The sequence below is a fragment of the Tubulanus polymorphus genome, chromosome 8, assembly GCF_964204645.1.
Source record: "Tubulanus polymorphus chromosome 8, tnTubPoly1.2, whole genome shotgun sequence".
NCBI classification, from domain to species: Eukaryota; Metazoa; Nemertea; class Palaeonemertea; order Tubulaniformes; family Tubulanidae; genus Tubulanus; species Tubulanus polymorphus.
In genome coordinates this window covers 12795659-12812547 of record NC_134032.1, presented here as the reverse complement: position 1 = coordinate 12812547, position 16889 = coordinate 12795659, and the positions used below count along the sequence as shown (strand labels likewise).

Sequence of the window (16889 nt, the reverse complement as noted above, 5' to 3'; positions counted from 1 at the left end):
GACGACTGTATCTGGAACACAAAGCACATTCACCAAACGGGATTTTATCGCGTGTTCAAAACCGATATATTCGTTTCGAATAAAGACAGTCGCGACGAAGACGATGACGGAGACAACCACGAAAAAACACCGCAATCGTTTCGACCACAAAGCCCGTGATACCGATTTCGATAAATCGTAGAATATGTTAAGCATTGTAACTTCAGAGATGAATAACCACTGGAATCTAAGTCTTGCACAAACAAGACGTCTAGCTTGACGACCTTAAGAATCTTAACAGGTGACTATTACGTTTTTGACCGTCGATGCAACATTTTTTCTGCAGTAATACCCATAAACTGCGCGTTTTGTACACGACTTTCGCGAAGAAACCTAAACCAACAATGTCTATATTCTACAGCTCTACCGGGGATGTTCCCCGGCTGCAGCTGTTGTCCGTTAATCGGGTCGCACTGTCTCAAGTATTTCTAAAGATTAATTACATAAATCTAAAATTCAATTATTGATCCGCTGATGGCTATTCTTTAGACATAGATAACGATTTCATATTTCTATTCATCCCGCATTCAAGACTTTATCAGTTTTGACCATTTTTGTAGACCTATAATTATATCAACTGTTATACATTTCAGCTCAATCTCTTATTCAAAATTAAATCGCTCTTATGTAATTGGTTGCCGCTGATTGGAACTGTCACTTGAGGTATCTGTTGTTGGATCAGTGAGTCAGAGAACACTGACATATCTATTGATATTAGTTTATTGTGCTATTTGGATGTATGAACTTTATAAAGTCAGTTGTCATCAAATATGATATTAATTCCAACCAACCAGTTTTGGGCCAATAGAAGCAAATACGTACTATGATTTACAGTCATTCTCGCGTACTGGCGAGGATCCGCCGGGTGTCGCTAGCAGACATTTGATCGCCCGCGTTCGATTTCTTCTACATTTCGATTAAAACTGAATTAACTTTCTTCTTAACGAGCTAACAGATGACAGTAGTGAATGATAGAAAACTGTTGGTTTTATCCGATATAGTGGAATGCCCTCAGATCTGCAGTAGTGATACATCTGAACTTCATCTATAGACAAAGGATGAATTCTGTCTTTAATAAATCAATTATTCATGGGATCTGAGTAGAAAATTGAATTCATTTTATATGTTAAAGGTCCTACGTTTCTAATTTTATGTATGAATTATGATTACTTCTCCGGCTATTACATTTTCATAATGTATAGCCCCAATGCATACGACTCAGTGAAAAACGGAAACAGGAGAAAGAAACATGTTTCCGAGCGTTTCACAGTGTTTTGTGCGTTTAAAAGAAACATCGTTCCGTGCCCGAGATCAAGCCTGTCTTTTTTCGTGTTTCCGTGTTTGACTGTTTCCCTGCGCGTCGTGTATACGACGATAAATAACTTTATTCGTATAGATTTGTATTTCAACATAAGGTCCAAAACATGCAACTGAAGAGAAATGAAAACGGATCCGATAAAGCTACGAGGCTGCATAGTAAAACTAAATGCTTTTACCCTGTCAAAACTGGATTCAAGGCTCCTGAAATATGATACAATGCCATACAATGTGGTTCAATGAAGTTGCTGAAAATGCCTGGAAATCATCCATCAGGTCTGATCTGGTAATTGTATCAGCAGAGATAAACTTGGCGTCCCAGGAACAAATTAGTTGATATCAAATTAGTTTATACCATTTACAGCCAGGATGACGTTTAGACATTGGAAATGAACTGATTCCAACTCAGAGTTTTAAACTCTAACTCGCAGTTAACGAACTAGTTCCTGCTGGATATCAAGCAACTTTCTGAAACAATTACCTACTTATTTTAGGGGCTGGCGCTCATTGCTGTATCTCCGGGAATCAGTAATCATCAGCAGCTTGTCACCGAGATCATTCCCATCCGGAGAGCCAGATCTGTTGCAGGTTGTTCGGGAATAAACAGCAATAGTTTAAGTTGTTGAGATTTGGGAATAGCGTTCATACAGTAGTACACTATAGCGAGTACACTGAAGAACGTTGATTCATGCATGTTCGTTAAGATACGATACCTTTTACAAATTGGAATCGAAGTTTAATCCGCCAAGGACACAACTAAAATTCAACTTAAAATATAGCTCGCATTGAGTCATTGAATACATCTCAAAAATAATCTAATACCGCAATTCTTCTCTATAGGGGGAAAATACAGTAACGCGCATCTCGACATCAAAGTGAATTCTATATCTGTCAATGACAATCATCGTGCACGCGTAATTCATCCCGGTGCTTTTAGAATGAATTACAACCACGTCGCGGTAAATCTATCGGAATCTACTCTGTTGCTACGGGCGAAGGAAAGTTTAAAGTTCAGTTTATTCGATTGAAATATTTGCAATTCGATTCGCGAATGTGCGCGTAAACCGATTGAATGGCAGCCGAAAATGTCGAAATCGAATGCGATCGAATTAAAAAGCGCAATTGAATTACACGAATTAAGCCGTATCGTGTTTTGTAGTCACGTCGCACGTCTGAAAGAAGTCGCAGTTCTATAAAATATCATCGTTCGCGTCATCATCATTCTAGTCAAATCTCCGATCATGAGCATGAGAAATATTAGTTATCGTTTAACGTTCGTTGCTGGTCTGTTTGTGGCGTGTTCGTTCTATCAGGTTGACGCCGCTTTGGCGACCGATGAAGGTAAGTAGTTCGTTTCGCAAATATCTCTATCGAGATCAACAACTGAAATGTTAAATGTTAAATGTTATTCACCTAAATTGCGATTTCTCTTGTTATATTTTTATGTTCTACGATTCTTTGAAATATGCCCGTTACTTCTTCGCGACGACTTCGTAAATGTTTGGCCGAAAAACACGTTCATTTCTCTAATGAAAATTTTCTTTCAGATGCAGGTTCTGATTCCGCGGCGCGGAGCAGCAATATTTCTACAATAATTGCCAACGAAAATAAAAATTGTTATCGAGCAAGATGCAGCACTAAAAGACTTTGTGGTCAAGTAGGTACTTTTTGTTCGTGCAACGCTTCGTGTGTCGTTATGGGCACTTGTTGCGCCGACTATTTCGACGTATGCGCGCCCGAGCAAAGCTTCGATACGACAGCGGACGCGCGTGCGATCAATTTAGACAATTTCACTGAATGCGTCGACTTCTCTATACCATATTTTCACAACGGAATCAATCTGAGGTTTTTCTCCGTTTCTAAATGCCCGTCATCAACGTTCAACGATTCAGACTTCAGTATTCTGCGACATAAATGTGAAAATGCCGTGCCGATAAACGGTAATTCGTCCGTATCTGATCTGGCTGGCTACACACCTGTTGTCTTCGGGGAGATAGTATTTCGGAATTACTATTGTCTACGCTGTCACTTAAACGTAAGCTATTCGTCTATAACGGTCGTTAGGTTAGATTTCACAGTTCCGCCGCGAATAATGGATACAAGCATTCCTGTAAACAGACTCGACGAAGCTCTACTCGAAAAACTAGCGAACGAAAAGTTTCAACTTCAATTCGATTACAAAAAATTTCCTTTTGTTAGTTGCTTTCGAAAGAAAATTCAGAATTGGATCCTTCGTTGCGATGATACCAAATACCGCGAATCATGCCTCGCATACATCGAGCCAGTTTATCTCATCGCAAATAAATCGATTATCTTCAGGAACGTTCATTGCGCTTTGTGCAATGGCTTCGAGAGAAGTGACGTCAGGTGCAGTCTTTTTTCATCATGGGACAATTACGGAATGCCCGTTCTATCCGTCATGTTCGATCTATCGCGGCCGATCGTAACGGAAGCCCGTTTGCTCGATTCGAAAACATTAGAAACCATTAATAACTTCCCGCAATGTCAAAAACAAGGCGAAATATTCAACGTAGTGAACGGTGAGTGTATGAATACATTAGAATACGCGGCCGAATTTCCTCAAATCGACCTGCAGCGACCTCTATACGTAGACCTACACGCGTCCTATCAGTGTAATACGTTCGAGTCTCCACTGGAAAAGTTGGCCAAAATCATCACTTTACCGCCATCTTCCGTATTCACAATCGACATCAAACTGGGCTCCGTATATTCTTTGTCGACGTTAGGTTTGCAAATATTCTCGCATCTTATCGAAAGTGAAATCGTGCAGAAGTTCTTGCGCGTATTAAACGCGTCCGAAGCCGGTTGTAAACTGGTCGAATCGTCGTTTAGATTACGGTTGACGAATTTCCAGGATTTTCCGCCGGTAGAGAAATGTCCGAGACAAACGCGCGTTTACAAGTTGGTGAATCAACAAGGCGTCGAATACGTGAAGGCTTTTGACGACGACACCAATACAACTCGTGGAGGTTGGATTCCGGTTCGGGCGTCTTCGGGTGTTTACGTAAACCGCACCATCGACGGAAATGTTACTAATCACGAAATTATTATATGTGAACGGTTGAAATGTCAGGATGAGAAAGTATTCGGTATCGATCAACTCGATGTCAATTCAGACGGTTCTTCTTCGGTTAAAACTAATTCGGGAATCGAACTGATATTGACGAAAAGTCAGTTTCGAATTCACGGTAATTGGGTGGTGGTTTGTATGGACGATTTTTTCACGGATATCATAGAAACGGATGTGGAAGAAACGATCACTTTAGTCACTAGTTCTTTATCGATGTTCGGACTGTTGGCGCTTCTTGTTACGTATTCGCTATTTCAAACCCTACGAACGATACCCGGCCTCACGTTAATGCACCTCGCCAGTGCGATGTTCTTCGCCGTTCTAATTTTCAACACTATCTCTTTCAATCCTGCTATCTTATCGCGCCCAAATCTATGCACGATCGTCGGAATGCTAGCGCACTATTTGTGGATCGTCGTATTTATGTGGACGAACGTCATCAGCTACGATAGTTTTCGTACATTTACTGGTTTTACTCTAATCTCCATTTCCGAGCGGTTGGATAGATACTATCGCTACTGCGTCTACGCTTGGTTCTTGCCGTTGATTCTGGTCGCGGCTTGCGGCGTTGTCACCGTTTGGTTCCCCGAATCGGGATTCAAATACTACGATATCCACATTTGTTGGATTTCCGACGTTACGCAACTGATCGCCACGTATCTCGCACCGATAGCAACGATCTGTCTACTAAATCTTGTTTTCTTCGTAATCACTTTGAACGCCATTCGAAACACGAAAATAAGCTCGAGAATAGCGTCGTCGACTATGCCAGCCGCCGACAAAAGTTATACGTTAGTAGCTAAGCTATCGTTGATTATGGGACTCAGTTGGTATTTGGGTCTCATCGCGAGCTACGGCTCGATTTACATACTGAAAATCATCTACACCATAGTGAACGGTTCACAGGGTTTATTGTTATTTGTCTGTTTCGTTCTACGACCGAAGATTTATCATTTATATCGACGACAGATATCAAAATGTTTCTTCAAAGCGAATGAAACTGGAGTCAATTAGTGTAAATGACGATTCCTGCTTCGCTCCATGAGACGTTACCACATATTATCACAAACACACTAAATGTTTATCAAGCCTTTAATACAGCTGAAACATTCCTAATTTATAAACAATTCTTTTTGATTGAGTTAGGACTCGCCCGTGCCAGTGGTTTGCTGGATTTCGTTTCAAGTACAATCAACATCTATCCATATAATACACTCAAATACACAACTCCATTCGGCGGAATACCGGTATTTGACACAGAATACAACACATCAAATACTGTTCGTCTGTTAGATATGACATAAGAGCCCGAAAAACTAAAGAAAATAAAGAAAACCCGAAATCAGATTGAAAAAAATAAGACAAGCTGCAATGTATTGTTCCTTTTTGGATCTGGATGCTGCCCAAAACCCGAAAAGATGCAACAACTGTAAACCTCAGGTCACATCCTAAATGTTGAACTATGTCAATGCTGGGTCATTAAAATGAATAAAAAGCACTAAATGGTAAACGGTAAACCTTACATGCACCACACAGTAACCTTCCCGAAGAACGCACAGCTGCAACCCAATTTTGAAGATATATGTTATGCTCTTTCATTCGTTGTTTTAGGCCCGTTTGACGGAGATTAGGGTTTCAATTATATATGGTTGTACCAGTAATGCCCAAAGCTGTTTGTGTCTGATAGGTTTTTAACAAAACTGTCAGCTATGCTATACGACTTAACCGTTTCCACGGTACCTATGTAAAATTCTATTTCTATTCTCCACTTGACCCCGACCCTGACCCTAAATGTCATGAATATATACACATAAAATACCAGTTTAATCACCAACAAAAAAAATTATTTTCTGAATGAATTCAAAAGTTAGATGAATTCATTTCCCTCATATACATTTTATCCATTAGACTGCTTTATGTGTGACCACCATCTCGTAATATCCTAATTTACTGACTTCATTAAACATCGTAGATACATAGAAGATTGATCATGGAGAAGATTGAGGACCGCACATCTGAATGTCTTGTTGAAAAACACGAAACGGTTAGTAATGCCGAGTATGGAAATGTAGATGCTATTCTTCATACCGGTGACCAGTCTAATGATAACGGTTACCAGTCTGAATTACTACCAAATACGGAGCGATCATCAGATGGATTTTCGAGGAAAACCCTGTTTAGCTTGAGCTGATAAAATGGATGTTTATTGATGCCCAAACACTGGTGCTATTCGGACTTCAATGTATCTATACCTTTAGTACAAACCTTCATTGCATTTATATGCTATTGTTGTTTGAGTAGTTGGCGTCTGGAAACACTGGCAGATAGGTACACTAATACTGGTGCCGACAGCCATCGACCGTCTAGGTACAAATCTATTCGGATTTATTGTGGCCAAAACCAGAAATTATCGTTGGATGTATTCCATAGTTTATTGTCTGGGCTCAGTTTCACAAAAAAAGTTAAACTCAAATTTTTGGTGTAATTGCCATTGGTTACTTCATGTTTTCAATGAGGACAATAATTCAAACTTAACCGTTTTAGGCTTAAACTTTTTTGTGAAACTTGGCCCTGATGACGGCAATTTCATTGCTAATTCCTTTTCGTTGCTAACGTCTGGCAAGCATTAGGAAGCTCTACAATCTGTAATTTATCTTTTGCGCTTCTCTCAAGTTTCAGTGTTTCCTGGCTTTCGGATGTTGCCGATAAGAAATGATAAGATTTGATAATAATTACAAGACTATATTTGAATAGATGGTGCCATTTCTCGTATTGTAGCAATAATACTAATGTTAGTAGTTGGCGCTGTAGAACCATTTATTGGATACTCAGCCATTTTTATAGGTGTTGGTGTTTTTGATTTTATCTACTGTTTTACATCTCTTGCTGTTAGATATATTTGAATTGATAGAGAGACCACAGGCTTCATCTGCATTGTGTGATGAATGTACGGCATGTAACGAAGTTAAAATAAACTTACATTTAAAACTACCTTTTAACTTTATCTAACTTTAATTAGATCTAGCATCAGGACCCAGTTACGTAGACGTGACATAGACAAAAGTCAAAAAGTCATCTTAAATCTTAAGACGCCTTAGGTTGTTCAAATGGCTTACCGTTGGATATGGTCTGTAAAATCATAACCTGTACAGTAAACCCCCGACACACCGCCCACATCGGTGCAGAAAGATTTTGGCGTTATAGAGAGTATCACGGTATATCGAGGGTGTTTTACTATGTATTTGTATAGAGATGTACTTTGAGAAAACCTGGCGGTAGGCGGGGGTGGCGGTATATCGGGGGTTCGCTGCAGTTATAATCAAAATAGTCCAAATTCGCATGAGCCAGAATGTGAAAAACATTTTCGAGTTAGGAGTGATCTATAGTAATGACTTTATTGTGTATGCGAGACATGATGGGGTGCGATAAGTCGGAAAACAAAATCATCGGATGGAACAAAAGAAACGTCGGAGCCATTTGGGATTCTAAAAAACAATAAAGTAGTAACTTTCAAGATCTTGCGATGATGGCGTAGATAGTACAGTAGGTCAATTGTTACTCGTATATGACGTTCATCTTCGGTAGAGTACAACATGCACCAGTCCATCAGCCATTTGATGTTAACATCCAGCATCAATTACGCGCTGAGAAGGTTTGTCGTGAAATTCTGTATAACGCTAACTATTCATTGATTATCGGTATCCTCGATTAATGCAAAAGTTATATCGGAAAAAGTCACCAGTTAATGATAATTCATTATCAAATTTGTTAACTACACACAAACTGATGACGTTTTACGAACAATTCGAAATCTTCAAGGCTTGATAAACGTTAAGTATTGGTTGTTGTAATATGTGGTAACGTCTTGTGAGGAAATGAAAACGATCATTCACTTATCGATTCCAACCGTAGTTTCGTTCGCTTTGAAGAAACATTTTGATATCTGTCGTCGATATAAACGATAAATCTTCGGCCGTAGAACGAAACAGACAAATAACAATAAACCCTGTGAACCGTTCACTATGGTGTAGATGATTTTCAGTATGTAAATCGAGCCGTAGCTCGCGATGAAACCCAAATACCAACTGAGTCCCATAATCAACGATAGTTTAGCTACTAACGTATAACTTTTGTCGGTGGCTGGCATAGTCGACGACGCTATTCTCATGCTTATTTTCGTGTTTCGAATGGCGTTCAAAGTGATTACGAAGAAAACAAGATTTAGTAGACAGATCGTTGCTATCGGTGCGAGATACGTGGCGATCAGTTGCGTAACGTCGGAAATCCAACAAATGTGGATATCGTAGTATTTGAATCCCGATTCGGGGAACCAAACGGTGACAACGCCGCAAGCCGCGACCAGAATCAACGGCAAGAACCAAGCGTAGACGCAATAGCGATAGTATCTATCCAACCGCTCGGAAATGGAGATTGTGGTAAAACCAGTAAATGTACGAAAACTATCGTAGCTGATGACGTTCGTCCACATAAATGCGACGATCCACAAATAGTGCGCTAGCATTCCGACGATCGTGCATAGATTTGGGCGCGATAAGATAGCAGGATTGAAAGAGATAGTGTTGAAAATTAGAACGGCGAAGAACATCGCACTGGCGAGGTGCATTAACGTGAGGCCGGGTATCGTTCGTAGGGTTTGAAATAGCGAATACGTAACAAGAAGCGCCAACAGTCCGAACATCGATAACGAACTAGTGACTAAAGTGATCGTTTCTTCCACATCCGTTTCTATGATATCCGTGAAAAAATCGTCCATACAAACCACCACCCAATTACCGTGAATTCGAAACTGACTTTTCGTCAATATCAGTTCGATTCCCGAATTAGTTTTAACCGAAGAAGAACCGTCTGAATTGACATCGAGTTGATCGATACCGAATACTTTCTCATCCTGACATTTCAACCGTTCACATAAAATAATTTCGTTGTTAGTTACATTTCCGTCGATGGTGCGGTTTACGTAAACACCCGAAGACGCCCGAACCGGAATCCAACCTCCACGAGTTGTATTGGTGTCGTCGTCAAAAGCCTTCACGTATTCGACGCCTTGTTGATTCACCAACTTGTAAACGCGCGTTTGTCTCGGACATTTCTCTACCGGCGGAAAATCCTGGAAATTCGTCAACCGTAATCTAAACGACGATTCGACCAGTTTACAACCGGCTTCGGACGCGTTTAATACGCGCAAGAACTTCTGCACGATTTCACTTTCGATAAGATGCGAGAATATTTGCAAACCTAACGTCGACAAAGAATATACGGAGCCCAGTTTGATATCGATTGTGAATACGGAAGATGGCGGTAAAGTGATGATTTTGGCCAACTTTTCCAGCGGAGACTCGAACGTATTACACTGATAGGACGCGTGTAGGTCTACGTATAGAGGTCGCTGCAGGTCGGTTTGAGGAAATTCGGCCGCGTATTCTAATGTATTCATACACTCACCGTTCACTACGTTGAATATTTCCCCTTGTTTTTGACATTGCGGGAAGTTATTAATGGTTTCTAATGTTTTCGAATCGAGCAAACGGGCTTCCGTTACGATCGGCCGCGATAGATCGAACATGACGGATAGAACGGGCATTCCGTAATTGTTCCAAGTCGAATAAAACTTAATGCATTTGACGTCACTTCTCTCGAAGCCATTGCACAAAGCGCAGTGAACGTTTTTGAAGATTACTGATCTATTTGCGATGAGATAAACTGGCTCGATGTATGCGAAGCATGATTCGCGGTATTCGATATCATCGCAATGAATTATCCAATACTGAATTTTCTTTCGAGAACAACTAGCAAATGGGAATTCTTTGTAATCGAATTGAATTTGAAACTTTTCGTTCGCTAGTTTTTCGAGTAGAGCTTCGTCGAGTCTGTTTACAGGAATGCTTGTATCCATCATTCGCGGCGGAACTGTGAAATCTAACCTAACGACCGTTATAGACGAATAGCTTACGTTTAAGTGACAGCGTAGACAATAGTAATTCCGAAATACTATCTCCCCGAAGACAACGGGCGTGTAGCCAGCCAGATCAGATACGGACGAATTACCGTTTATCGGAACGGTATTTTCACATTTATGCCGCAGAATACTGAAGTCGGAATCGTTGAACGTTGAAAACGACGACGACGACGACGACGGGCATTTAGAAACGGAGAAAAACTTCATTTTGGCTCCATAGTGAAAATATGGTATAGAGAAGTCGACACATTCTATGAAATTTCCAAAATCGACCGCACGCGCGTCCGCTGTCGTATCGAAGCTTTGCTCGGGCGCGCATACGTCGAAATAGTCGGCGCAACAAGTGCCCATAACGACACACGAAGCGTTGCACGAACAAAATCTACCTATTATACCGCAATTATATTGCATATCGCATCTTGCTCGAGGACAGTCGTTATTTTCGTTCGCAATTTTTGTAGAAATATTGCTTCGCGCCGCGGAATCAGAACCTGCATCTGAAAGAAGATTATCATCAGGAGAAATGTGTTTTTCCATCGAAACATTTACGGAGTCGTCGCGAAGTAGTAACGGACATATTATGAAAAATCGCAGAAAAATGACAAGAGAAATTGCAATTTAGATAACGTTTAACAGTTCAGTTGTTCTACCGGATACACGTATTTGCGAAACGATCAACTTACCTTCATCGGTCGCCAAAGCGGCATCAACCCGATAAAACGAACACACTACAAACAGACAAGCAACAAACGTTAAACGATAACTAATATTACTCATACTCATGATCGATGAATTGATTGAAATGATGACGCGAACGATGGTGCTCGACGGGTATCACGGGCTTTTTGGCGGTTTAAATGCCATCGGAATCATAGCTTGTCAGCGATTTTGAAACGAAATTGAGTCGATATATTGTAAAAAAAGTGTAGATAAATAGAATTGCTGGTGCAGTTTAATTGCGACTCGCGTGCGTTCAGTGGATTGGTGGCCGCATAGAAATCCGTGACAGATCTCAATCATAATCGAATTTCCTTGATCATGCTTAGTTAATTACGATTAAAATTCAGTTTCACGAAGGGTTTGATTACAAAATTTACTAATTACATAATTATGAAACTCAATTAGAATTTAACTGTATCGAAATGTTGGAACATTCGACAGCCATTTGCTGTCCTGAAAAACTGATACTCTATAGTTAGTTCGCTAGCCAAGATGTCCAGTTCAAATACACATGAATACGTATTATTAGATTAACATATAATAAGAAATTGGTGCTCAGCCCATATGGGCTAACAAGTCACACTATTGTATTTACGAGTATACAAGTCACAAGAGATGTGTAAGAGAATTAGAAAATAACAAAGATCAAACAAAGATCAATCAACTACGATAGGCAGATAGTGCAGGAGAAAAAGGGGGAAAAGTACTTAGATTTTATTTTTTAGCACACTTCCTGCCACTTCGTACACGGGCTTCTGCTTACAGCACAGAAAAACACGCGGCGTTTGAATATCAAAATTCGCATTTGCCTCGTGCGAAGAACGCTCGATTTAGGAGCAACGTATACTGTAACGATTCGTCGAATGAATTAACAAATTTGTATTCTTAATTCCATTACAAACAGATTTGCTGGTCCCCTGGAGAAGGGCGGTGAAGTTCAATGTATCTCCTTTATTTGGCAATTCTGTATAATATCGTTTATCGTGTGAACAGATTTTACTTTTTAAAATTCGTTTACGCACGGGGAGTTTAATGGATAGATTCTACTTTAAACAGAACCTGGTTTTATTAGCAAATGGATTTGGTTTTAAGAGATGCCAGCTAATAAATGGGTGGACCTCGGTAGCTGTAAAATTACGTACGTGTATGCACTGTAAAAGCAGTAGCCTGGAAGATGGCAATTACTGGTTCAAACTCGACAGACACCGTCACAAGTCACATGTTTCAATCTAGTATGTGGCAGAACGGTGTTTGGTACACGTTCAATGTTTACATCTATTTCTGGATGGTGACCGGTGTTACCGGGGGTTTACTGTCTATAGTCGTCTTGTTCCGTCTGCGTCGTACGTTAGACGCGTGCACCTTTCAGTATCTGATACCGCTAGCTTCTTCCGATTTGATTTTTGTATTTACTTTTTCGTTAAAGTCTCTGGAACGAATCCACATCGTGGCCGGCACCGAGGCTTATGGTCGCTACGTGTTCTACGCCGTTAATGACGTCACGTGCAAACTGGGAATGGTGCTAATCAATTTCGGAATCAAAAGCTCTTCTTGGATTCTGTTGTGTTTTGCCGTGGAACGCAGTATAGCGGTACTGATTCCGTTGCACATCGGGAGACTAGCGACCCGGGTTCGACGCCGAAATCTTGTTATATCGGTTTTTCTTTACTACGCTGTTACGGAAGGCGCTCAGGGTATCATTTTCCATGTTAAAACCATCGGACATGGCTTAAAAAACTGCCAAACAAACATAGTTTCGGGAGAAATCATTGCACAAATAATCATAATCTACTCCCTTTCGACTATGACTATAATTCCTTGGATAGGTTTGATATTTTCGACGGTTTTGATCAGTATTCAGTTCTCCAGACGAGATGTCCAGTTCAAAATCACGAACACTTCCGAACAGGAACGCAGATGCGTGCGCAATCTAATTTGCATAATCGTTGCATTTTTCGCCTTGAACGCGCCAAATACTGTAATTCTCCTGGTTCGCAATACGAGTGACAAATTAAGACATTTACCAAAACAAATAGACCACTTGATTAACCTTATTGGGGGCGTTTTAATGATCACAAATAGTGCTGTAAATGTTTTCATATATATCGTGACTTTGAAGTCATTTCGTGAAGAGTTGGTGCGCTTATTGAAACTCTGAGTATTTTCAATATAGAGCGCCCGCGAGTATTGTCGCTTTGGCTTGATGGCGATAGGACCGTGTTTCGAAAAAATTGTTTGCTATGAGCGACCTCTTCATGGAAAATAAATCAAAACTATAAAAAGAAAGAAATTCTGACTATCCCGTTATAATGCGAGCCACGCTTGGTTGCGAAGGCTTGTACCACCATCGTCCGCAGCACGCTCGCACGATGGATGGTGACAATACTACGTTTGTCTGGTCAGTGTGATGACCAATAGCTGACGTGTGACCAGTACGTTATTGCGGTAACTCTTATCACTCATACCGCCCTCTACTACCCATATCGTTTGAACAAAACTGTAGGAATTTAATCAACAAAAGGTATTGATTAATTTGATGTAAATATACATCTCAATGTTCATATCAAACACCTTCAAACATGTCGTAGTTCATATCAACGATTGTTTTAAATCATTCAACTCGAGTTAATCTAGATAAGAGCTAAAAGCTAGACATAGCTTACTGTTTGAATATCTAATAGCTGCTAGGTATATTTCACATTTCATCCCATTAGTCCTTACGCATTACCATCAGATTCCAATTCGTAAGTGCTTTCATTTTGAATGAATTCAGAATCGAGCGGAGTCTTAATGGACTGGCCGATTTTAAGTGCTTCAACAAAAATGGTAAATGACACGAATGAAGGATAGAAGATGATTTTACCGAGTACGAACTCTACAGTGACAGAAAACGCTTTCACAAGTCACATGTTTCAATCTAGTACGTGGCAGAGCGGTATTTGGTACACGTTCAATATTTACATCTATTTCTGTATGGTGACCGGTGTTACCGGGGGTTTACTGTCTATAGTCGTCTTGTTCCGTCTGCGTCGCACGTTAGACGCGTGTACCTTTCAGTATCTGGTACCGCTAGCTTTCTCCGATTCGATCTTCGTCATCACTTTTTCGTTGAGGTCTCTGGAAAGAATCCACTATGTGACCGGTAATAAGCATGGTCGGTATGTATTCTACTCCGTTAGCGATGTAATCTGTAAACTGGGAATGGTGCTCATCAATTTCGGAACAAAAACCTCTTCTTGGATTTTGTTGTGTTTTGCCTTGGAGCGCAGTATAGCAGTGCTAGTACCGCTGCGCATTGGAAGCCTGATGACCCGGGTTCGACGCAGGAATCTCGTTATATTGGTGTTTATCTATTTCGCCTTAATGGAAAGTGCAATTGGTATTGTGACTTATTTAAGGGGATATAAGACTTGTCCATCAAAGAGTGTAGGGGATGCATTTGTTTATTTTTACATAATCTATTCCTATCTAACCGTCACCATACTTCCTTGGATAGGTTTGATATTTTCGACGGTTTTGATCAGTATTCAGTTCGCCAGACGAGATGTCCAGTTCAAAAACACCAACACTTGCGAACAGGAACGCAGATGCGTACGCAATCTAATTTGCGTAATCGTGGCTTTTTTCGTATTGAACGCGCCAAATACTGTACTTAACCTGGTCAACTTTACGAGTGGAAAACTGAGGCATTTGCCGATTCAAATATTACAACTGCTGAACCTCGTCGGGGGAACCCTTACTATCACAAACAGTGCTATAAATTTTTTCATATATATCGCGAATTTGAAGTTATTTCGTGAAGAATTGATCCGCATAGTGAAACTATGAGAATATTCAAGTAGTTGGGATTCGAACCTGATTCAAAACGATCCACGGTATGTGTAGAAAATCTATCTCATATCAGTGACGGAATTTTACGTTGAAAATATTTCGCGAAGTGCGGTGGCTCGTTTTGCGAACCATTTGTCAGAATGAAACGTCTCCGTATCGGATATATCGAGGTTGGTTCGAAACCTCACAAACCTTACACGATATTGGAGCAACGAAACAACAGTATCAGCGACTAATACGAAAGTGTATATGTGATAAAAATAAAAATTAACCCAAATTAACCATACAGCAAAAGACCCGGAACGAGGTATCGAGTTCTATACTGCACACGCACGGAGACGATTTGGTCCGGGTCGAATGAATTGGCACGGATCAGGCTTAAGAGTCCGTTCAATCGATTTTCATACATCTGAGCTGTAACCCGGTATCACATGTCTAAATGTACGGCGCAATAAATAAGCGCCGTGATTAAATTCCATTATTACGGCGCTATAAGAAAATAAATTTTTGTTATTATTCAAGTTCAAGTTCAAGTTTATAAATACAATGCTTAAACAAAGCGAAGCAATCATTTGTCCCGTACTAGAATCTGGCTGAGGGACAGGTCTATTTTCTACGGGTTTGATCGCTCAGCAATTCGGCAGACAAGATGTCCAGTTCAAATACAGACTTCAATCATTTACGAAACCCGCAAAATGATTTTCTTGAATAAAAGGAAGATCAGTTAAATATTTTTCAAAACCAACATACCGTTTTAAATATTCTATAAGAGTCAGCGACGGTACTCATGATCGAAGGCGTGAGGTACATGAGCCTACTAAATTCACAGATCAAAAACACGCGGCGGGTGAATATATTCGCATTTGCCTCATGTATAAAACGCTCGAGTTTGGACCAACAAATTTTAATGATTGATGATGATGATGATAATAATGATAATAATGATATGATAGTTATAATAACAATAAAATGTAAGAGCAAGTCAGCTAGGTTGGTATACACAGCGAGGATGGTACGACGATGGTACTTTCATCGAATGAACCTTAACATTTGTATCTTTACTTTCATAACGAACAGATTTGCTGGTCCCCTGAGGAGGGGGCGGTAAAGTGATTGGAATGCAATGACGATTCGATTTTCCATTTCTTACTGCTCTCCTTTTCTTCCAGTTCTTTTTCCATTGCGATGATGGCTTTAACGCCGTCAGCCATTTCTGTGACAGCTTCTATTTCAGACAGTCCCAATCTGCGTTTATTACTTATATCATAAACACCTCCAACGCTCTCAGTATTATAACCATATGTTCCTAAAGCAGGTAAAATGAAGACAATTGAAACTAGTGCCGCGGTTAACATCGCACAGAATCCCACCATCGCGAAGAAATAAAAGTAGAGTAGTTTGGACTGATTTTAAGGAGACTCCTACAACTCATTTACCTCGCGACTGAAGTTTATGTTTAGCAAGAGCTTCGGCCATCATTGTCTTGTTCGCTGAAAGCTTTGGTATCTTCAAGTGTACACTGGCTCTTAACGTTGTTCCGAGATTTGTAGGACAAAAGGTAAGGTAACCATAGCGTTTACTGTGCGCGAACTTAACCTGTTGCTTCACCTTTTTAACAGCCTTGAAATTAAATGAAATTGAAGCATGATCAACCGTTGATCATTGATTCCCTATTATAGTAGGGATTCTAGGAGGATCAGATACCATACATACTTTCACTAATCTGCGATACACTTGGGCGAGGTCACCTCCTTTCTGCATGGATATGAAACGATAGTGATCTTCTTCATTTACCCATACGAGGAATTTTTTGTCGTTACCGCAGTAGATTCCACGATTTTTACTCCAGTCGCGATAGACACCTGTAGATCGAGATATTCTGAAAGTAATTCGTTTACGAATGAATAAGAATAT

General features: G+C 40.2%; 1 protein-coding gene across 1 annotated transcript in view; it reads right to left on the bottom strand.

Annotated features, from left to right (window-relative positions):
- Positions 1-16751, bottom strand: part of LOC141910149 (uncharacterized) — a 54673-nt gene extending 37922 nt beyond the window's left edge. The window contains exons 1-4 of the mRNA XM_074800872.1: positions 16689-16751; positions 16412-16595; positions 16126-16281; positions 16024-16031 (exon numbers count right to left, since the gene is read on the bottom strand). Of these exons, the coding sequence (XP_074656973.1) occupies positions 16024-16031; positions 16126-16281; positions 16412-16595; positions 16689-16736 (396 nt within the window). The 5' untranslated portion in view covers positions 16737-16751. The remainder of the gene's footprint in view (positions 1-16023; positions 16032-16125; positions 16282-16411; positions 16596-16688) is intronic.
- Between the last annotated feature and the right edge of the window lie 138 nt (positions 16752-16889).